Source organism: Rattus norvegicus, chromosome 1 (genome assembly GCF_021556685.1).
Source record: "Rattus norvegicus strain SHRSP/BbbUtx chromosome 1, alternate assembly SHRSP_T2T, whole genome shotgun sequence".
Taxonomy (NCBI): domain Eukaryota; kingdom Metazoa; phylum Chordata; class Mammalia; order Rodentia; family Muridae; genus Rattus; species Rattus norvegicus.
Window position 1 is genome coordinate 271073716 of NC_141534.1, and position 23933 is coordinate 271097648.

The 23933-nt window shown below is 42.4% G+C and overlaps 1 protein-coding gene across 8 annotated transcripts in view; it reads left to right on the forward strand.

Moving 5' to 3' along the window:
• Positions 1-1086: 1086 nt before the first annotated feature.
• The window catches only part of Ccdc172 (coiled-coil domain containing 172), a 46146-nt gene continuing 23299 nt past the window's right edge, over positions 1087-23933 (forward strand). For 2 of the 8 annotated variants that reach the window (XM_087575686.1, XM_087575688.1), the window contains exons 1-4: positions 1101-1168; positions 1442-1566; positions 1795-1880; positions 16420-16585. In XM_087575686.1, coding sequence (XP_087431812.1) covers positions 1488-1566; positions 1795-1880; positions 16420-16585 — 331 coding nt within the window. In that variant the 5' untranslated portion in view covers positions 1101-1168; positions 1442-1487. Of the gene's footprint in view, positions 1169-1441; positions 1567-1794; positions 1881-14750; positions 14868-16419; positions 16586-23933 lie in introns of all 8 variants that reach the window. The other 6 variants (XM_087575679.1, XM_087575691.1, XR_015632648.1 and 3 more) reach the window with 6 other exon arrangements.

A 23933-nucleotide genomic window follows, 5' to 3' on the forward strand; every position in this document is an offset into this window, starting at 1 on the left:
TAGGATAACTGGCTTGATTAAAAGAACGAATACACATCAAGATTTCAGATAGTGACTCAACTAAGTAGCTCGGTGACCTCATTTTTACTGGTATATTTTGAGTCTGTCAGTCTGTCACCTTAACTATATTAGAAAAGAAATGTCAAAATCATCTTAAATAGACGTAGTGTGTTCAGAAAGTGAGTGCTTAGCAAATAAATAATAAATATTGAACTACTAATTATAATCAAAACACAAGTAACAAAATAATGTTATCATTCCTTATTCATGGGACTTCAAGGTTTTAAATAAAAAGTGCTTGTCCACAAGGGATACCCAAAAGACAGTGGGAAAATTTTCATCAGTACTAGCTTCTGAATAGCTCTGAGTAATTAATTCTTTTTAACTTTATTTCAAATTTCAGTGTGTATTCTGATAGTTCAAACATTAAACTTCATGCAGACATGACCAGATGAAAATTAAGGTAGAAATATAGAATAGATTAAAGTTTTTAACTGAATATATTGTGGCATTAGTGGGTTATTAATTAAGCCTAGTGTAAGTGACAAAATTTTCATTTTACTTAATTTTAAGCACATTCAAACTTTCACATTAAAAGTTACTTCTTAAAAGTCTAGCCAGTGTCAGTTTTACATTCAGAGTAAAGTCAGATGTTTATTACAATGTCAATATTTTGACCTACCAAAACTGAAAATATTTCTTAATTAAAAAAAAAATATCATGCAAAAGTCCCAAAGGTGCCTTTCACATTTAAGCCTTAATTAGCAACCACTTTGGTCTCTGACACACATTGTACAGATATCGAAGTGTTAATATTACCAAGGCTTGATTACAAAAGGCAGTGATTAATTTCGGGGCAGACAAAAAAGATATGCTTTGATTACGAAGGAATGATTACGGTGGAATGTCAGACATTGTACATTTGTAGGAGTCTTTGCTAGCCTCCGAGGATACGACTTTGCAAAAGTTTATATTTAGAATCACGGGTACTTTGCACTTTATAATACTTGGAGACTGGGAGTCCCACCTCTAGAAAGACCCCGAACCCGTGAGCGCAGGTCGCTGCAGACTGGTCCCACCAGGCTTCCGTAGATGACTTCTCGCGAGGCCGGTGGAGGCCCCTTTGGCTGGACACACCTGAGGGGGCGTCAGTTGCCAGCCTCTGCCTGTGGGCATCTTTTCCTGGGAAAGCGAGGGGGTTGGGAAGGGGAAGCATGCCCCCAGCCAAAGTTACTGTATCTGTCCCCCAGGCCTTTTCTGTGGGGGCTGCACTCAGCACAGAAGCACGCCGGGCTGTGGGCGAACATGGAGGAGGAATGGGCCCGGCTCTGGGCGAGCATGGAGGAACAAGCCGAGAGCTCCTGCCCTGGGGCTCTGCTGGGCAAGAGTGGGTGGTGCAGGCAGGGAACAGCCAGACAACCCTCTTCATTGTGCTTTCCAGGATCCTCAGACTCCCTTATAAAATATTAAGGGTGAGCTGGCCCGAGATGAGTCTGGAGTCGTTGTTTCAGCACATCATCTTCACTGAGCATCAGGCCGAGGAGAGCCGCAGAGTGATGCGGGAAGGTGAGCCTGCCCTTAGAGGGCATTTGGCTTTTGGAGCTGGGGTTTGCTCTTGGGGGGCATTTGGCTTTTGGACCTGGGTGTTTGCCCCACAGACTGGAGGGGAAGGGGGGCACTGTAAGTGGAGTTTGCAACCTGGACAGAAGACAGATGAAAACTCACCTGCCAAGTGCTGCCGTGATGGAGGCTTCAGAAAGGCGGAGGCCAGTAAAGATTTTGTTGGTATTACAGTGAGGTCAGAAATTGCCAGATGTCGCGGGAAAATTAAGAAAGCAACAGAGGATCTGAATGAAGAAAAGATCAAGTTGGAATCCAAGGTATGGATGCATAGACCATGCTAAGTATCACTTGAGGAAGTGTCTGAACTTGGCTTTGGGGAGCAATTTACTAACTACTTATCCATCAACTAGGAAACTCAGCAGCTATATTCTGTCATTCAGCGTTGTCTAGCGTGTAAGGTTCTGAGTCCACGGTCTTTGGTTTTTAACAGGAAGTGGCCCGGAGGAATCCAGACTTAACGGATTCCCCGTCCATTTTGTGGGATGGTTAATGTTTATAAGGAAAAGTGTCATTGGAAGAATAATTGTTCAATAAGTAGTCAGGGCAGCATATAAATGTCAGACAGTAAGTAATTTAAGTGTGCTCCGTGGATGTAATGGGATCGTATGTGTCTTTCAAATGATGGCTTTCTGCTTTCCAACTCACTACCACAGTTTTGGACTTGTCTCATCCTAAGTTATCTTTTCTCTCATTTCTCTCTCCGGCCGCATTTGTAAAGTTCCGCCTTTTAAAAAGTAAGGACCGAGCGAGCCTGGCTGCTTCAAGGAAGTGGTTGAACTATGGATAGAATTTTGAGGGAGAAAAGAGACTTAGTAGGAGAGACCCTTTGTAGCAAAGAGGGGGCGGTTCTTCCCCAGGCACATTGAGAGAGGACTCTGGACAGCCAGCAGAGGGCGGCGGAGTAGAGTTGGGAGGGAAACGTTGCTAGATTTGACCAGAGAGGGGCAGTAAATGTGCTGTTAGGGGAGCTCCTTGTGCTCTGAGCACAGAGATGGGGATGGACAGTGAAGATGGTGAGAGCTAGAGGCCTAGGTCTGGAAGGAGGAATCAGGTGTCCAATAGTAATGTCCCAACACCTGAAGGTGAACTAAGGCAGCAGTGCATAGAGGCAGTCTAGTGACTTGATCACTCAGACTTTTTTTTTTTTGTTAATACATTTTTAATTTTATCACATATTAAATATAAATTTGTATGTAAAAGGGATGTAAGTTATAAATTTATTTATACATTATATTACTCTAATAACAGCGTATATTTGTGAGGAATTTTCATTTTCCTGTGGATAAAACAATTCTTGCCCGTTCACCACTTGGTGAACGGCCTCTCTTCTCTCTGCATCCTGTCATGCATCATAAAACCCTCCCTGGACAGCTCTGTAAAATCTAAGTGTCAACATGCGCTCCTGTTTGCAGCCCCTCTTTCTTTGGGAGGAATGTACTTAGTTTTGTTTTAAATTCACCTTTATTCTCTTGGTATCTGTTGCTAAGCCAACACTGTACACAGGTGCATTCACTACTGAGGGCCAGTAACAAGAAAAGAGCTCGGTCTTGATAATTCGACAAATAAAGGTTGGGCATGTTTATGGCTTCCATGTTATTTGTTATGCATTTTGTAATGCTCAGCTCCAGGTTAATATATCCGTGCCAACATTTATCCTGACTGTGGTGAAAATATTACAAATCTTCAAAGTTCGTCGTCTAGGTCATTAACTGTAGCCATCCTTCTGTGTAGTCGAATACCAGCCTTTATCCCTCCTAACTCTGAGTACCCACCAACCAACCAACCTTTCCTCTCTGCCCCTTAACTAAAAGAAACTATCTTTTAAGACAGAATGTGGGGTGAGTATTCATTGAGCCCAGCTCTTACTTCTGGACTAAAAGAGAAAGTAGGCCAGCGGCAGTGGGGAATCCTGGTGGCATGGGCAAAGGTGTACAGCACCTTCATGTAGCTGTCTTTCCCTGGAAGAAGACTTAAGATGCTTTGAAAGTTGGGTTGGCAAATAGAAGTCAACAGAAGAAAAGGAACATACACACTCATACACATGCACACACTCACCACATACCATAACCACCACACACACCACATACATACACAAGCACACATCCCCCACACACATGCACACACATATGCCACACACCACAACACACACACTACATACATGCCATACCACACATATATCACACACAACACACTACATATACACCATACTACACACATATCATATGCACATGCACACACATACCATATACAAATATACACACACATACCACATACCACATACATACACATGCAGGCATAGACACATGTCACCCAAACACATACACACACATCACTCATACACAAACATGTACACACACACATATCCCACCCCCACAGCCCACATATGTGCACACACACCCCACACATATGCACACACACATGTATACACACCACACACATACTCTACATGGGTGGTGTGGGGCGTTCAACCCCTCTCTACTCCCAGGGTCTCAGCAGCTAAGTGCCCACGTGCAGGGTATTATTCAAGGGCTGATTAACCCCTTTAGTTCTAACAGGAACTCTGAGAGGAGGAGTAATCATTCCCCATTTACAGGCAAGGAAGCTGAGACATCATTTAAATGATTTGTTCATGGTATGTAATAGAAAACCAAATAACTACCACAGTAACAATTGGTTAAGGAAAATATTACTCTATTAAAACAGATTCTTGAGCTTGCATTGAACATTTTTCCCCACGACATACAATAATATGTCTGAAGTGTTGCATCTGGGGTGATATTTTAAAGATCACTTATGTAAGTTGTATAAGGTGTGTTTTTTGGGGGTTGGTGAAGATACTGACCTGACAGGTAGGAAATGTTTCATTTTAAATGAGATGTTTAGGGGTCGGGGATTTAGCTCAGTGGTAGAGCGCTTACCTAGCAACCGCAAGGTCCTGGGTTCAGTCCCCAGCTCTGGAAAAAAAAGAAAAAAAAAAGAAAAAAAATTAAATGAGATGTTTTTTTCTTTGTAATGTTTCCTTTGCAAGACAAATTATTATTCTGTATAATATCTTTTGTTAGCAGCCTATTTCACCTGAAAATAGAAATGTAGTGTTGATACTACACATGTATAAAGAAAATGTTGATTTAATTGTTTGTGCTAGAGAAAACATAGCAAATCTCTAATATTACTTAAAAGCATTCATGAAATTGCTAATTAATACAGGCTCATAAATGTGCATTTGTTTTTAATCAGCTCATATGCATGGGTAATAATATAATTGTATCTTACTAATAAAACTAGCATATGTGGGTCACAGTTCATACAACACTGATTTGTAATTGAGGTAATTTGATTTATAATTAGAGTCAAGATGGTACGTGTGTATTAAGATTTAAAGGGGCTGGGGATTTAGCTCAGTGGTAGAGCGCTTACCTAGGAAGTGCAAGGCCCTGGGTTCGGTCCCCAGCTCCGAAAAAAAGAACCAAAAAAAAAAAAAAAAAAAAAAAAAAAGATTTAAACAGAACTAAGAAGCTAAAGTAAATGAGTAATGGGAAGAGCTAAAGAAGTAATCATAAATTGATTCTCTGTTTCTTTTTCCTCAGAGTTAATTATATATCTGCCAATAACAATGAAAATATATTTACTTGGACATTTGACTTGGTGTTTATTGACCCATTTATCAAACAAGTAGCATGAGGAGACCCTAGAGCAACACGTGAGCTATTGTATACTCACATGCTCAAAAAAATATTTGGGCTTACATTTAGGGAACTGCTTGAAGTCAAAAAGCGTATTTTAGGAAGTGCAGTATTCTTTCCCCCCTTGTTCTGTAGAACCTAAGTAGCTTGCAATTAGAACTTGAATGATAGCATCTGTCTTTCAGGGCTGGATGAGTCTCATGAAATAAATGGGAGCAAGCAGTCTCAGATCACAGGAGTGCTTTAAGTGACGTGGACAGCTACAGTGCGCCTGGTTAAGCTTGGCCTGTGAAAAGGGAAGAGTGGGAGCTTGGTGTGGTCTGCACTGAGAATGCATGGTGAGGTCTACTCTGAAATGGGAGCATGGTGTGGTCTGCACTGAGAGTGGGAGCACAGTGTGGTCTACACTGAAATGGGAGCACAGTGTGGTCTGCGTTGAGAATGGGAGCATGGTGTAGTCTACACTGAGGCTTGCCAAGGTGCCTCAAACCTCAGTCGTCTATGTTGATGTCTGAGACTAAAATTGAGGCTTGTAAAACTATTGTAGTTTCTCAGAAGCAAGTCACTGAGTTTCTTATATGTGAAAATTGGTATGTAATTATAGTTTGAGTAGTTTTTATAAGCATCTTATATAAGCCCAGTGCTGTGCCATATTCCTGTGAGAGGGAAAGCAGGGAAGGCTTAGGCTGTATTAGCATATTTTACATATTTTCCTTTTTCAACTTATTGGATAAATGTCTTTTTTTAACTTCCTTAATTTTGCAGTTATAATTACAACAGTCCCCTTTCCCTTTCTTCCTCTGAACCATCCCATATAGTTACCCCCCAAACTCATGACCATTTTTTATTGCATGTATGTATATATATATATGTGTGTAGATACATTCCTAATTAGGACCTGCTCAGTCTGATTAATATTATTTTTATGTATTCAGAAATATCTGAAGAACAATAGAATAATGTTTTATGAATTTTAAAGAAAATATTTTGGAATGGAGTAGCAAAATGGCCCATTTACATTTTTTCTTAGAAATGTAGATGTTCTGCCTTCTGATTGGTGAAGTCAGAACCCTGCCTCTCAGAACTTGAGAAATCATGCTTTGGTATAGACTTAACATGTCAAGGAGAGAACAGCACCAGGAATCATTGTCCTTTATAGTTGTGAGATGCAAGTATTTAGCCGATGTGAAATGTATGCATTAGAGGAAATTTTCTGTGTTGCTTCTACATGGTTTTATTGTTGATTAAAATTTACTTAAAAACAGAGGACTCTGTCAGCTTATGTCACAGCAGAAATTCTGTTTTAGTAACTTTTGGTTGCTGCAGACTTAACTGGAAACCCAGCATTGATTCCTGGCTTTATTGGTTATAACCTCTAACCCTTGTGGCTTCACTCAATAGTGGTTAGGTTTTCTCTTCTCACATAAACAAGTCTGAAAGGGGCGAGAGGGGCCATTTATTAAAGCTGCGAAAGGAGATCATGAAGCCTCTGCTCATTCTGCCCTTGTCACTGTGGATGCCGGCCCCATCCCTCCCTCAGCACTGTTCAGGTCCTTTGCGGTCTTCCCAAATCTAGCCTGGAAGGAGAAAGACCAAGACCAAAAGTCGCTTCTCCTCTGTGCAGCCTGGTACCGAAAGGTTTTAGGATGGAAGGTCTTCGGAAATTTCAACCTGCTGCTGCTGATTAGAACCCTGTAGTCAACACTGGCAGGAGAGTGTAGGATTTCGTTGCTGTTGTTAGTTTGGCTGGGAGGTAAGTTGCTCCTTAGAGACGGGATCTCAGTCTTTAACTATGGCTGGCCTTAAAATCAACATCGTCTTAGACGGTCCTTGAACCTTTGTTGGGCCATTTGTCCCAACCTCCTGGGATTACCCAGAGTCCCAAAACACTTCGTTTAGGAGTTTATTATTGGCACCAAACAAAACTGGGGTTGTATTAGTCAAGTAAAACAGTGAAATTCATGGCTGCCCTTGTGTTCCCTCCTAAGTACTCATGTCTAAGGCCGTGTGCTTCTCTGTTTAGAATCAGAGTGAGAAGGATGTTCCCAGGCTACTCTGCCGGCAGGGACATTCCCACCGTCTATCAAATAGACAGGCTTTATTCTCCCATGATCTGTGAACCAGTAATGGTCTTCATGTTCAGGGAGGATGGGCCAGGTTTCAGAACAGCATTAACTGTTCAGTGAGGAAATGAGGAATATGTGTCAGGGAGGCAGCCATAGCTAGTGTCTGTGGAAGAGGGTTCAGTGGTGACGTCAGAGTGACCCTGTAGAAACCCCCGCAGGTGTCTAAAATGGCCCACCTTAACTACGGGTGTTTATCATCCACTGCATGCATGTTTCGCCCCTGTCCCGAATTCTCTCTCACCTAAGAAAGCCTTTTAGGTTATAAGATGCACTTTCCTCTGAATACATAACTATGGCAGTGTGGGTACCTGGAGCAGCCCACACTGCACTGATAGAAAGGGGGGCAAAGGTCAACTTAGCTTCTGTTGTGAGGCACATGGCTTCAGAACCTCGGGTGTCAGCGGTCACTTTAAAAAGCCACTGAATGATCTGAAAACAATTCATCTCCAGAACACAGAGTGCTAAAGAGCAACCTGTACCCGCCGTGTCACTGTGAAAACAGGGCTACACACACAGAGCACAGGCTGTCCTGCGAGGCTCATAAATACAGCAAAGGGCTGTGACAGTCACGGGACGATGAATCGCACATCAAGGTAGCACTGTCCCGGAGGCAGTTAACTTTAATCAGGGAAGGTATACAGGGCACTTAAACTGTACATCATGCCTTGTTTTTTTTCTCTTAAGATTAGGGTGGAACGTAGCTGCTAGGTAACTTTATAAAAATTACATTTTTAGGGGTTGGGGATTTAGCTCAGTGGTAGAGTGCTTGCCTAGGAAGCGCAAGGCCCTGGGTTTGGTCCCTAGCTCAAAAAAAAAATTACATTTTTAAAAGTTAGTAATGACATAATTTTTTACAAGATATTATTGTGATTATTGATTTTAGAACATTTTCATCTTCCATAAAGAAACACCACATCTACAAGCAGCCACCGTGTTCCCCCTAAGTCCCCAAGCTCCGCACAGTCCAGGTTCTAGGCAGTCTGTGTCTTTTGCATCTGGACATGCTTTATTGATGAGGTACACAGTATTAGCATTGGAAGCACACAGCAGGTACACAGTAGTAGCAATTTGTGACTTAGCTCTGTGTTTTCTGTTTCCAGCCTGCCACTGTATCATGCTGAAGCGTGAGAACAGTGTTCCTTGTATCCACACACTCTGGCTTGTGAGCCAGTTGGACCACTCAGAGTACTGTGCTGTTTTGAATAGCATTGCCATGAGTGTTTGTGCACAAGTGCATGTATGAACATATTTTCAAATCTCTTGAGCACTCCATCTAGGAGTGGAATTGTTAGGACTTACAGGACCATTGGAATTGTTGTCTATTTGTTTGTTTTTTTTCTATTTTTCTTCAGGAGATGTCAGCTGATTTTCAAAACAATCACATGCTTTTGTGTTTGCTAACACATGTTCCCCTCTAATTTGGTGACTTTAAAATGCTGTCTTTGTGGGTTTGGTAGTGCCTTACGTTGGATTGTATTTCTTATTCCTTAAGGACACTTATTGAAGGCCCACTCGTTCTTGGCATTGGAGCCTGATAAATGCTAGGCTTGTGACTGGTTCTTTTGTGAGAAGGCCTGGCTGCACACAGAAGGAGAAGTTGCACTTCCTTTTCATGGTCACAGAGCTAAGATGATTAAAGAAATTATGTATATAGCATTTAGTAGGCTCTTTTATCTTGATGTTCTCTTGATGATTATTGGAAAATCCAAAGAATGTTTAGAATGGCACTGTAAATCAAACGTAATGACACACATTGGCCCTTCTGACACAGGAGGTTGTAAACCACTCAACGCCAGCTTCATGACTAGCATTCAGAGTGGAACATCCACTCAGCTGCTCTAATTGTAGAATTCAGGTTCTGCCTCCCTTCCTATTTTCAGAAGAAGTGCCCTAAATAAACTGTAAAATATGAAATGTCAGAAATGCTTTGAACAGAAAACATCTCCTGGAACCAAGAAGAAAATACTTTGAAAAAACAGTCGTGTTTTGCCTCAATTTGAGGAGAGCATGAGATTCAGTTTGAGTCTGCAGCCTCATCAGCTGCAGCCCAGGATATACACTTGCAGGGCGACTTTGTGATTATGAATTTTTAGAAAATCAGTTAATTATGATTCTCAGATCTCCTAACCAGCTCACCTCTAGCCATTCAATGGACATTCACTGACAAAGTCTAGGCCACACCGTGAATTACAGGTGTATTTATCTATACACTTTCTTATTATAGTGTGTGTGTGCTTGTGTGTAGACATGTGCACATGTGTGTATGTGCTGTCGAGGCCAGAAGGCGGCACCCAGGGTGGATGAGAGTCACCTGGATTGAGTTCTAGGAAAGGAACTGTGGTACTCTGACAGAGCAGGAAATGCTCTGACCAGCTGAGTCGTGTCTCTAGCCTGTGATACTTTCCTAATGAGGAATGGCCATCAAATATCTTCAGTTAGGTACAACTGACTATAACTCAAGACTCTGAAGGTTCTCATGGAACATAACTTATAATTAGCTTTGATTTTCCCTATAATTCTTCAAGGAAAACCTTATCATGCCTGTCATGAAAACTATCCAAAACTTGGAAATAGGCCAAAGAAGTGTAGGTTCTGGGCACTGAAGCTGGGTCTTCTGCAAGGACAGTATTTACTTCAGCTTCTGAAACGGCTCTCCAGCTGCCATCATTCACTCATTTATTTATTTTACATTATTTAATACTTGCTTATTTTTCCTCAAATAATTTGCATTTTCTTTTTTTATATTTAGGGTCTCTCTGTGGATATAGACCTAAAGCAATTTTTACAGCTTCATAATATTACAGTAAATACTTAGCGATATTTTAGCTAGCTCATTTTCTTTTTTTTTTTTTTTTTTTTTTGGTTCTTTTTTTCGGAGCTGGGCTAGCTCATTTTCTAGTGACAAGTATGCACTGTTATTTCAGTAAACCCTGCCATTAACACATGGATGGCAGCCCTGAATTTTCTGGTTGTTTTCTAAGATAACAAATACAACTCAAACTGTTGTGTCAATGAAGACATATTTTTTATGTTTTTAAGTATATCTTCCAGAAAGATTGTTACAGTCTAAACTCTCAAAATGTTATCACTTATGTATTAGAAATTAGTTAGTTTTATAAACAAAAGAGTAGTGTCTGCACAGAGTTAGCCACAGTGTTACTAACTTGCAGAGTTTGTAATAGCTTCCTGATTTCCAGCTTTTCATGCTGGACCTTTTGTTAGTTATTGCTAAGGGCTGAAATGCTGGCATGGTTGCCTGTATTGAAACGTTCTTGCTTGCCACATGAGGGTTACTGTGCCATAGTGGGAAAACTGATTTAGAAACACACTAATGTATTTTTAAAAAGCTAAAGGTTGCTGGGTGTGGTAGTATATGCCTTTAGTCTCAGCACTGAAGAGGCAGAGGCATGTAGAGCTCTATAAGTTTGAGGCCAGCCTGGTCTACATAGGGAGATCCTGACCAGCCAAAGCTACATAGTGAGACCTTATCTCTAAAAACAAAGCTAAGGCCTTAATATCTGCTCTCAACTTGCTCAGTGGTGCAGTCTTGTGTTTGAAATATCTCCTGTCATGCTTGTGAGAGCCCTGGGCCCTTTCCTTGTATGTTAGCCATGTGAAGTCTGCATGTCTCCCTGTGTCTCTGGTGTGAAGTTGCCTCTTGTGCTTTCCGCGGATGATCTAACAGGCAAAGAGATGCTTGCTGGAGGCTGAGCTGGCTTTAGCAGCATTAGCTACACAAAGAGTGTTGTGGACCAACCTAATGCTGATCTATAATATGCTCTGGTCAGTTTGAGTTTCTAAGTATCTGAAGGCACGCAGGCAGCAAGGAAGTGAAGAGCCATGGTAGAGCTCTGTTGAACACAGACCTAGTCACCAGGTAAGTCAGCTCAGTATCCAAGAGGAATGAACAGGAAAAAGAAAAATCTTTATTGTGGAGAGAGGCAGAGTTAACACGGGAGATGGCACTGCTGTAAGCTAAATTTTACCAAAACAGTGACATTTTCTGACAAAGCTTGCCCATTTGAGTCTAGAATGCAATATTACGGCTTTATACAAATATTTTTATTTTTAGTCAGGAAACAGACAACGGTGAGAAAGAGAAGTTTGTATTCCTGCCATTAGGAACCTCCCACTCCTTTCCTTGTATTGCATGCTGTCTCTTGAGATCACAAGCAATTTAGGAGACAGAGTCAATAATTTCTTTAGTTTCTGTTTACTGCGAGCTAAGTGGCTCAAACCGCCATAGGCACGTCAGTGTCTCAGCTCAACGTGACAAGCTTGGCAATTGCTTTTCAGAAAGTAGTTTGTAGTGTCACATTATCCTCCTCCCATCAGATCCCTCCTTGGCTCTTACTTTGTAACACGGCAGAGGTAAGGAGTCTGCAAGGCAGTGACCCTGTGAGTGGCCTCTGTGAGCAATTCTGTGAGTAGTGTACTGACCCTGTCAGTATTGTTAGGATTACATGTAGCTGGACTTTGGTTACTTTGTGGGTTCGTCTTTCTTTCACCCCTCTGCACCTTCTTTCCCCACCCTTTCAATTCGCCAACATTGATCAGAGAGAACAGGGATAAAGAGTAAAGGAACGAGAGCTCTGAATAAAGTGCTACTTCCTGCTCATTAGAGCATTGAGTTCCTTGGGTCAAGTTTGATTTTCACTGTCAGAATATCTCATTTCTTCTTGTTTCTTTGTGCACAACTACTTAACAAACCACTACTAATAGCAACCAGTCAAAAACCCACCAACATTTCATCCTTTTGATCAGGACCCTAGCACCTATATACACTCTGAAAAGTCCCCAGAATTCCCAACACCACACAATTGCAGAAACTATCCGCAGCTGGCAAAATCACGTCCCCACCAGAGCATGAGGCAAATCAGAGTCTTAGCTGTGGGCACTCTGAAGCAGCCCATATCCCACACCTGGGATTAAAACAAAAACATAATATTCCTGTGTTTTTTAAAGAAATTGAAATTCCAAAATTATCATTGCAGTTATATTTAAAAGAACTACTAAAATTGTACTTATCAGCAGGCCTGGTTTTCTTGGTTGTTTTGGGTAACAGAGAAAGCAGAATAATCGCCAGCTTCCTGGAGACCATGAGAGCTGTTGCCTCTGAAGGCAAAACTTAAACATGGTGAGGAACCAGGCAAAGCCAAGAACTTGTTCCTTACGTTCTATTAAAGAATGGAGACAGGGCACCAGTCTTCAATCTCAGCTCTCATCTATACCCTAACCTGTCAATGACTGCAGTACTGGGAGGCAGTGTATTTATTGGAAGCCCATCTCCTGTCCTGACAGTGACTTTCCACTTTCTCCCACTTCCTCTGTTGTGCTTTCCCCTCAGTTGCCATAAGTGTTAAAAAAAAAGTGTGTGTGTGTGTGTGGTATGTGTGTGTGTATGTGCGTGTGGTGTGTGTGTGTGTGTGTGTGTGTGTATGGCTTTGAGTAAGCAGGAATGGGTATGGCTGTGAGTGTGTGGAGGTCAGAGGACAACTTTGCACAGCTGGTTCTCTTCTACTCTGTCTTCTGGGAATCAATGTCAGAAACAGAATTAGACGTCAATCTCAATTCTGAAGGGCAAACTATTTGAAGCACGTTAGCAAATTAAACCAGAACTTACCAGCCTGTGGCCTGCAGGCTGTGCATCCCTCACCCCAGGATACTTAGTGAAAATATGAGATTCATTTGCAATTTTTTCTTTTTTGGTAACTCAGTTGGACAGTTTTCTGGGATGCTGTTGGTTCCCAGGGTCACAGTGCTGGACACTGCTGACTCATCTGTGTGTCTGAAGCATGTGTGTGCAGTGGTGCTGAAGTCCTTTTTATTGCCAGAATTACTCAGAAGCAGCTTTGGCATTTCCATTTTAATGCTGTGATTTAGCAGGAAGGTTGTTGAGAGACATGGATTTTAACCCCATGCTTACCCCTAATGAATTTAACATCCTTTATGAAGTCGTGAACTTGTGGAGCTATTTTATTCTCGTCTGTATAACAGTCATGCAGTATCATGTTCTTACACTAAACAGATGGAGGAGATGGTTTGATCCTTCCCTTGTCTGCCCTGTTGGCTTGTACATGGTAAAGACTGGGAACCGCATTTCCTGATTCTGCATCACCAACACGAAACCCCTCACTGTCCCACCGTCACTTCAGGTGTCCCCTCAGTTGTGCAGATTGCACATCTCCATCTTTTTCTTGGTGTCTGTCTTCAAATATGGTTGAAGGGAACTGCACCCAGGACTGAGGTTGGCTGGCTGTGCTACAGCCTTGTATAAATGGAAGATTGCATTTCTATTCCACCTCAGCTCTCTTTCTAAATGCCAGTATTCCTAGGCCCTACCAGATGCAGCATTTCAGATGCCTTTGAGGCACAGCCTTTGGCCCTGGAGGAGCTCCAGGCTCCTCACTGCTGCAGTGTCTTCTGGGACACAGAAGGAAGGTCTTATAACTCACATAAATTTGCTTTCTGCAATTTAAGTTAAATTTATATCATTTTTCTTTTCTCTGTAGAGATGAGAACAGCCCCAAACTGGAGGCAACACATTGTCCCGAGGGCCAGTACTGAACCCTGCAGACAAACTGTTTCAGTTTCTCTGCCTTTCGTTTGACTTTGTGTCTCAGAAGGAGCTGCTTTTAAAGTCCAAATGGAATAATACCTAATATCAGTGCTCATGAGATCTTTTGCTCTGTAGAGTACAGTGGGGCACAAAAGTTAAAGTATTTGTGAGAAAGGGGAGGGAGATGCTGCTCTCCGATCCTGTTTGTAAGGATCCGTTGGTTGGGCACCTGGAAGAGGCTGGAATGGATTTTGCTTCTTTAGCCACCTGCCAGTGCTAACGTGGCTACCCACCACTAAGCCTCAGAAAATAAGAGACCCCTGAGTAAATAAGTAAAATTCAAAGGCTGGGTTCTCAGAATGGGTTTGGGATATTTAACCAAATTCACGTCTACTCTATGTATAGTTACATCATAAACTTGGGTCTGGGCTGTAGATATTATCCCATGTTTAGTGGCCTTAGTGACTGATTCCTTCTTATAAATTGTGAGACCAGAAGCCTGTTCCTTGGAGCACGCTGTCCAGAAGTGGATTTCACTGTGTGTGGTCAGATGCTAACACTTGTGCTGAACGTGGTGAGGAAAAAGAAGCCAGCTGTGCCCACCAGGAGCCCAGAGGCCGCTCTGTAGCAGTGAGGACACTGGATTCACTGCTATCAGTCACTTACAGCAGTGCATGCAGGAAGTCATTGTGCATTTAACTGAGCCCTAAAATCTGTATTCATTGGCTTCATTCTGATTTCTGTATTTTCCTTTTGAAGGTTCAGCAGTTTTCTGAGAAAACTTTCCTCTTAGAGCTTTTGAAAACCCGTGAAAATGCATTAGAGAGACAGTGCAGTGCGATTGTCAGTGAGCGGGACAGACTGCTCCAAGCCTGCGTAAGTCTCCAGCCACCGAGAAACACCTCAGCCAGTGACCTAACTGTGTCAGCGGCATTTCAGTATGCACTGCTTTACTCTTGGCAAATTATCTGTGTCTCCGACAGTACTATTCAAATGAAAAGTACTAAGGACTGTTTAAAGCTGTCCTGGACAGCAATGCAGCTGCAAAGACTTGTGCTGGCAAGGAGGGTGTGGGAACTGTGTGCAGTTGTAAGGAGCCCAAGAGAAGGAATGCCCTGCTTTTAATTGCTCTGGTGTCAGGACCCAGTTTAATGCTTCCGGTTGACAGGGGTTTATACTTGTAGGCATATTTATGGGCATGAAAAGATATTGTTTATCTTTTTATCTTAAGTCAAAGTCAATAGGCTGAGCAGTAGTGGGAATGATTACAGGCAAATTTGGAGATGTGACTAGGCCTAGGTTGACATTTTAAAGAAGCGACATTAGGGCCAGTGAGAGGGCTCAGTGGATAAAGGTCCTTTCTTCCAAATCTGATGACATTTGAATCCCTGGAACCAGCAGTGGAAGGAGAGAAATGACTCCTGCAAGTTGTCCTTCACGTGTGTGCTACAGCACATTCACACCAAGGCTTAACACACACACACACACTCACACACACACACACACAGACGTGCACATACACATACATATACACATGCACACACATACATACACATACATACACACTTGCACACACATACATACACATACATACACACTTGCACACACATACATACACACATGCACACACATACATACACACATACACACATGCACACACACATGCACACACATACATACACACATTCACACATGCACACATGCACACACACATACACACCCACATACACACACATGCACACACACATACATACACACACATACACACACATGCACACACACTGAGTAAATAGATGAAAGGAATTACATAAAATATATTTAAGAATAATAAAAATACAGCTTATGACATGACCAGCTTCTAAATGTGATTCCACATAGTTGGCATGCAGCCAACAATAAAAATATAGAACCCAGTGTATGTAATGCTGTCAGGAAATTAGATTTTTGCACCATCCAGAGATATTTTTAAATTCATATTGTCATGCCCTGTGGACATTTCATTCACAACACAAAAGCTTATTTAGAACTAACTTTGAAATGATTGCATAATTTGGCTTCAGATGATCAGGTTTTTCTTTTTCCTGTAAGCAGCCATTGTTCCTTTGAGTAAAGGTTGTAATTTTCACATTTTGATGTTATTCCCCACCTAATTGTGCATTATATTGACAAAGTAGTGTGTATAGTCATGAAGTAAGTTCACAGACGCAGCATAAAGATAAATGTCAGAATTTCTACGTTATTAACTCTCTCAAATCTGTAAAGATAAAACTTCCAAATGGAGTTGTTCTGGAACAGCCTCAGTCTTTAAAAGCAAATCCTTGGGCAGCAGGGGCTGCTTGTGGTGACATCAGGTTATCAGATTCTAGTTGTGTAAGGACGGTGCAGTCTGTGTGTCACATTTGGTCACTTACTTATTGTTGCTTTTCAGGAGGCTATAAAGAAAAAAACCACAGAGCAAGAGGAAAGATTTATTAAGGAAATTACAGACTTCAATGACAATTATGAAATAACCAAGAAAAGAGATGCTTTGATGGAAGAAGATATCAAGCTGGAGATGGCTGACTTAGAAAACCAGGCAGAGGCTTTGAGAGGGGGTATGAGTACACAGTCACCTCTTCTGTCTGTTGTTCATGAACGCCAGGTGCTGTTTGCTTGTTTGTTTTTAAAACAGGGTCTCACTGTGTCGCACAGACTGGCTTGAAACTTAATGTGTGGCCTAGGCTGGTCTAAAACTTGCTGTGATCCTCCTGTCTCAGATCTTCAAGTACTAAGGTTTACAAGCATGCACCATCAGGCCCAGTTACAATGAGTCACTTTGAATGAACGTGTTTTCCAGAAGGTGAGCTTGGCTAGAGGTAAACTCCATCATTACATAGTTAAATCTTTCACTTAATGAATGTATACCGTCCTCATGAATATATGGTTTTGTGATGAACAGTAACAGATTCTTCAGTTCACTGGGAGCTGAGCTTTTGACATCCATCTAAGGCGATGTTTGTTGTCTGTTTATCTGTTATGTGCTGTTAGGCACTGCTCTGTGTCCCAGGAGTATGAAATGTAAAGGTTTAAGAAACACATGCACAGGCCATGGATTGGAGTGTGCCCTACGGGTAGGACTGCTGCTGTGGATCTTATTTCCATCAACCCTGTATATAACAAGGAGTAAGATTAATGGGGTGGAGAGAATGTCCTGTCAGGACGATCTGCATTTTTTGGGGATCTATGATAAGATAATGAGCTAAGACGATTGCCAAAGAGGGTGGGGAATGAAGGAGCCATTTAGGGAAATGACAGAAAATTCCAGTACACAGGGAAGCAGGGACAGTCAAAGCCGTCTGTTCCCAGGCTCCGTGCACTCTGCCCAGGATGAAGTTTGGTTCCTCTTACTCTGATTCAGGCCCACTTGAGACTCCTTGATTGCCACTCCCTACAATTCTTGTAGTTGTTAATTGTTAACCTGAAAAGTCCACAGTGGAGCAGTTAATCTCTCAGATTGTCAGTATGCTGTGATGAGACCAGAAAGGCCAAGAGCATGGTGCCATTGCCTCACAGTGGTTCTGAAGTGCAGTCATGGGGACACTGGGCATGCCTTGTTAGGGCTAGGTCACCCTCCTGCTGCGTGTGGCTTCCATGCAGAATGTTAGCTCTCCTCTCTTTTCTGGCTGCCAGTCTGGGTCATTCCATTTGTGTGGAAGATGCCTGTGCTTGCAGTGACACCGTTTGAAAGCTCATTTCTGTCCTGTAGGAGTCTGGGCATTCAAGGACTTCTCTGACATTTTTACCATCCCTGGGCCTATGGAGATATGGTTCTCTTAAAGACTTTGTGACTCCAGATGAATCTTACGGAGCTTAATTCCACTGGGGAGAGAAGGCTGTAACCACAAATTTTTCTGAGATCAGACTTTGTTTTTGGCTTTTGCTGGAACACTGAGAAACAATATTCTTAAGTGTTTCCCCTTTTATTAAAAATAGGATCTCTTTTTCCATACAATATATCCTGATTACAATTTCCCCTCCCTTTACACCTGGCCAGCAAGCTTGACTGAATGAGTTTCTGAGCATCACGGTAGATTTATTTCAGATCAAAACAAAGAGTTTAAATTGCTGCAGTGTGTTTTATCTTTAGTTCGTGATTTCCGAGCAGGGCTGTGTGGGTTTGTCGTCACTGACAGGTGTTCGTTTGAATTCCTGAAGCAGACAGTAAGGAAATGCAAAGGTGCTAGAGCAGCACACGCAGCAAAGGTAACCTCAGAATCCTTGTGTGATGACGTCAGAGTGAGACATGTGAGGAAGAGCAAACCAGTGGAACAAACAGCAACCCAGTGTACCTGATCAGCTCTAGTAATTACCAGTTAACAGTAAATGTTAGCCATTCACTGCAGCTAGCAGACAGAACTGATCAGACTGACACACATATATTCCTCTGTGCACCGTGGAGGGTGCAGCTTAGCTAAAAGCTAATGGAGGAGGCTGGAGAGATGACTCAGTGGGGAAGGGCACGCATCATTCTTGATGAGCACCCAAGTGAGGTCCACTCCCAGCACCCACATCAGACAGATCACAGCTGCCTGTATGTCCAGCTCTGTGGGATCTGAAATGCCTCTGCCTGCTTGAACACATGCACACACACACACACACACACACACACACACACACACACACACACACAAAACACATTTAAAAAAGCTAATAAATAAAGCAATTTGTGTATACAATAACCATAATAAGCTAGCAGTTATATTGTTACCATCTAATTCAATAAAGAGATGTCACTGAAGTTAAAAGGAGAATTTTATTTATTGAAAAGTTTAATTTTCAGTCCGTTAATACTGAAATAATACACAGTGTATTCTCTCGACATAAGTTAATAACTGAAAACATTAACAAACATAAGTATCCAGCAAAACCTAAGTATTTGAAAATTAAAGGGCATATGTATAAATAAGTCATTGACTAAGGAAAAAATAAAAAGAGAGCATTAATCGAGTTATAATATAAATTTAACATACTAAAATTTCGTAGTTCAGGCAGTATTTTTTGTAGGTTTGTAAGTAACTAATGCTTATGTTAATTTAAATAAAAGAATATCTATGGTTGGTATGTTTTACATGATGAAGATTCTAAAAAGAAATGCAAATAAACTCACATGAAGGAAGAAACATGAATTTCATATCAATTACAGCTTTTCATATCAATTATTATGTATACACTTTCTTAGGTAAACACTGTTTTGTAAGGTTAAAAAGTATCATATTTTAATTTGAATTACATTAAGTTTACTAGTGAACTTAGGGAGAATCAATATTTTCCTAATCTTCCTTTCAGAAAACTAAAGATGGGTTAGCAAGATGGTTCAGCAGCTTAAGGTGCTTGTGGCTGAGCCGAGGGACCTGACTTTGAGCTTTTGGTGGGAGTAAAGAACGGACTCTTATAAGTTGTCTTCTGACCACCACATGCATGATATAGCATGCATGTGCCTGTGTATGTGTGCACGCACACACACACACACACACACACACACACACACACACACACACAATGTAAGAAGTGCTGTGACTGAATGACTTTTCTTGTTACGGATTCTGTAAGTATCACTGTGTTTTAAGTGGGTTCCCCCACTGAGTTCTCTTGTGGTTATTGCCTGTCTGCAGGTAGAGTACCTTCTACATTCAAACTTCCTAACACAGAAGAACCTGATTTTGTTGTTCTCTGGCCTCAGTGCACATACACAGATACATGGACACACATGTACATGTGCACACACACAAACAATAACAGACCAAGAAAGGTGTCTGGCACAGAAAGGAGACACTGTAGTAGAAAGGTAGAATAACGACAGCCCCAAGAGTAGACATGGGGAATATTGGGGTGACATGGGAATATTGGGGTGACATGGGGGAATATCGGGGTGACATGGGGGATATTGGGGTGACACGGGGAATATCGGGGTGACATGGGAATATTGGGGTGACATGTGGGGAATATCGGGGTGACATGGGGATATCGGGGTGACATGGGGGATATCGGGGTGACATGGGGGATATCGGGGTGACACGGGGAATATCGGGGTGACATGGGAATATCAGGGTGACGTGGGGAATATCGGGGTGATGTGGGGAATATCGGGGTGACGTGGGGGAATATCGGGGTGACATGGGAATATCAGGGTGACATGGGGAATATCGGGGTGACATGGGGAATATCGGGGAGACGTGGGAATATCGGGGTGACACGGGGAATATTGGGGTGACGTGGGGAATATCAGGGTGACATGGGAAACATCGGGGTTACACGGGGAATATCGGGGTGACATGGGAATATCGGGGTGACATGGGGAATATTGGGGTGACGTGGGGAATATTGGGGTGACGTGGGGAATATCGGGGTGATGTGGGGAATATCGGGGTGATGTGCGGAATATCGGGGTGACGTGGGGAATATCAGGGTGACACGGGGAATATTGGGGTGATGTGGGGAATATCGGGGTGACATGGGAATATCGGGGTGACATGGGAATATCGGGGTGACATGGGAATATCGGGGTGCAGCACACTTTTCTGGCTCCTCGTTGTTACAGGATGAAAGGAAGACAAACACGGAGGAAGCCGAGGGTGGACGAGTGTGGGGACACGGGAGTGATGTGTGGTGGCACAGATTAGAGCAAGAATGGAAGAGTGAACGCTGACACACAGAGACAAATGAAAGCCACCACGTGCACCACACGGTCCTGGTGGCTCTGCTGTCTGCTCAGAGCTGAGCCATTCCTTTCTCTACTTCCACTGCCACATACGTGGTCCCTGGAGACCTCTTGCTTGAGTCTGTTCAAAACCTGAGGGACCATAACTACCTGTGATTGCAGTTCCAGGGATCCAACACCTTCAGCATGTGTGCCTACAAACACACGGACACGCAAACACACACACACGCACACAAACGGACGTATATAACTTGTGGAACAGCAAGTATATCTACTGTAAACTTTTGGTAATTCACAGATTGATGGCTCATCATTAGGCTTCAGAACACTCAGTTCCATAATTGTCATAACATTTGCTCAGAGTAGTTCCTGTGTTCCCTCCTGTCACATCATGAATCAGTTTTTCTTTTCTGGATAGGAAATAAGATACATATTATAATTTGACATTCATAATAATTAATCCATTGTTAAGGAGTCTTTTAATGACTTACAGGAATGTATGGAAAACACTGTTAAAAGATGAGAATGAATTTTGCTTATCTGAGTTTGATATTTATAACCATAAACCTAGTTATTAGCCTGGCTTGGTGGTACTGAATTAATTCTAGTTTTCAGTAGGCCAAGCTCTGCAGGCAGAACTTTGTGAGTTTGAGACCAGCCTGCTCTGCATAGCAAGTTTCAGGCTACCCAGTGCTATATAGTGCGACCCTGTTTAAAAAAACAAACAAACAAAAAACCCAGCAAAACAAAAACAACATCAGAGTTATTGTTAGAAGCCTAGGAAGGAACTGAAATTACTCTATCAGGTGTAGGTTAGTAAATCTGTAAATTAAAATATAAAATAAAAATGAGGCAGTAGGAAAATGGAGAGGAAAACTTACCCTAAAACACAGGATTTAATTCTTCAGTTTTGGGAGGTTTGCTGGGAGGTGGTCCATTTGTTTTCTTTTGTTCTTAAATCAGTCTTCAAGAAAAGAGAGCCATGTCTACATAGATGGTGAGCTGAGAAGATTTTCCCCTCAGCCTTCAAACCCAAGACTAAGAGCTGGACAGGCTTCTTCCTGCTAGTCGTAGGTTCTACCAGACTCCATCTATTTTCAAACTGACCGAACATAAGTGGAGAAGGAAGAACCCAAGGACCGTGAAAATACCCACCTATCAAGGAGAAACTAGGCTTAGCCTCCCAAGGCACCCTGTGATATACCAGATCTTTCTTTCTGTGTGCCTTGTTGTATATATTTCCTCACACCTAATGTTTTACTGGCAAATTAAATAGATAGACAATTGGACAGACAGCCAGACAGGTAAATCTTCAGATTATTTAGGTTAGAGAGGGAGAGAGAGGACTGAAAACATCACATTCTCTGTCTCTGGGATATTTAAATCCAAAATGTCTCCATTGTTCTTGTCTAAGTATGAGCAGGCTGGCTGTGGGAGCGCACGGACAGCGCTGACTGCCATGCTGAGGCCCCATGGGGTCGGAAGGCCCATGTTCGTCCTGAGCACACCAGTGAACCATTTGCTCCGCTCCTCTCATTGAAGAAAGAAGTAGGGGACAGCCTTGAGGTTTTTGTTTTTCATAGACATCTTAGTTAATGAACAGAAACAAATATTTTGAGAGTATAGTAACTTTACTTTGTGTGTTGATGCCAACGTGTCTGCCTCACGTGCATGCAGGAGCCTGAAGAGGGCAGAGGTGGAGTCAGCTCCCTGGTCCTGAGCTGCATGCAGACACTGGGAACCGAACCTGGATCCCCTGCAAGAACAAGGGCTCTTACTGAGCCAGCGCTCCTGGCTAGAGACAGATATTTAAAGGCAACTGTGAGCCATTGAGTTAAGCTCCACATGTTTTCTTGTGAACCTATTACATGCTGCTCAGTGAAAGGGTGATTGCATGTGGTGTGGACAGTTTCCACTCACGATGACAGAGCAGTGGGACGGCTCAGTGGTTAAGAGCAACTGTTCTCTTGACGAGGACTCAGTACAGTCCTAGTACCTGCACAGTGCCTCACAACCACGTGTACCTCTAGTTCCAGAAGATTCAGTGTCCTATCTGACCATATATAGCACACATTCATACACACAGCGAACACTTTTACACAATAAAAAGTAACATATGTATGAAAAAAGACAATAAAAATAGCCTATGATTAAATGTTCCCATAGAATCACCCTTTTAAAAACGTGATAAACCTGACCCCAAAGCAGCTTGCCCACTTATCAGTGTGAGTGCAGCAAACTGTAGATGGAAGCAGGGCTCACACGGTCTACAGTGAACATGGTGTCTGACATGCAGATTGTAGCTTAGGGCAGTGAGGCAAGTGGCTCAGCCAGATGTAAGCCAATGACAGAGACGATGCCATTAGAAGGGAAAGTAAAACCTGCCCCAGTAAGAGTAAAAGTGTTCAGGGACATGAGTGAAATGGAGAGCTAAACAGGCCCTAATAAAAAATAAGCATAGAAAAATAATTGGCAGGGGTTGGGGATTTAGCTTAGTGGTAGAGTGCTTGCCTAGCAAGCGCAAGGCCCTGGGTTCGGTCCCCAGCTCAAAAAAAAAAAAAAAAAAAAAAAAAAAAAAAAAAAAGAAAAGAAAAAAGAAAAAAGAAAAAAATAATTGGCAAGATCTAGTGATAGGCCCTGATAAAACATCTAGTTAGCTAAAACTAGAAGGGACTTTCCTCAGCCTGAAGGGAATTTGAGGAAATCTCAAAGCTGATGCTGTGCTTGACCATAAAGAAGGAAAAGTTGCCCACCTAAGAGCAGAGTCAGTGCATCCACACTAGCCATGGCCACACAGCTCAGGCCTGGAGATTCTCACTACAAGTCCGGGAAGAAAAGGAAGAATAAGGGATTGCGTATGTGAAGAAGCAGGCTTGTGTTAATGGTTCAGGTGTGAAGTGTGTTCAAGGCCTGGTCCCCAGCTGCTGATAAGAGATGATTAGATCATGAACTCCTGGCTGACTCGGCTAGTAGGAGTTAGGATCCATTTGGAGGAAGAGGCCACACAGGGAGTGCCTTCAAAGAGTACTTGATCCCATCTCCTGTTTCTACCTCACACCTCCAAGAGTAGAGCCAAAAGGCCTTGGACTAAACCTCTGAGACTGAGAGGCAGAATGAGCCTTTCCTCCATAGAACTGTTTCTCTTAGGTGTGTGTCCCAACTGACAGTCTAACCCTTCGCCTGTGAAATCCCAAGGAAGCCAAGAAGCTCTTGAGGCCAGCAAGCCCAGCAGAGTTGTGGGGTGA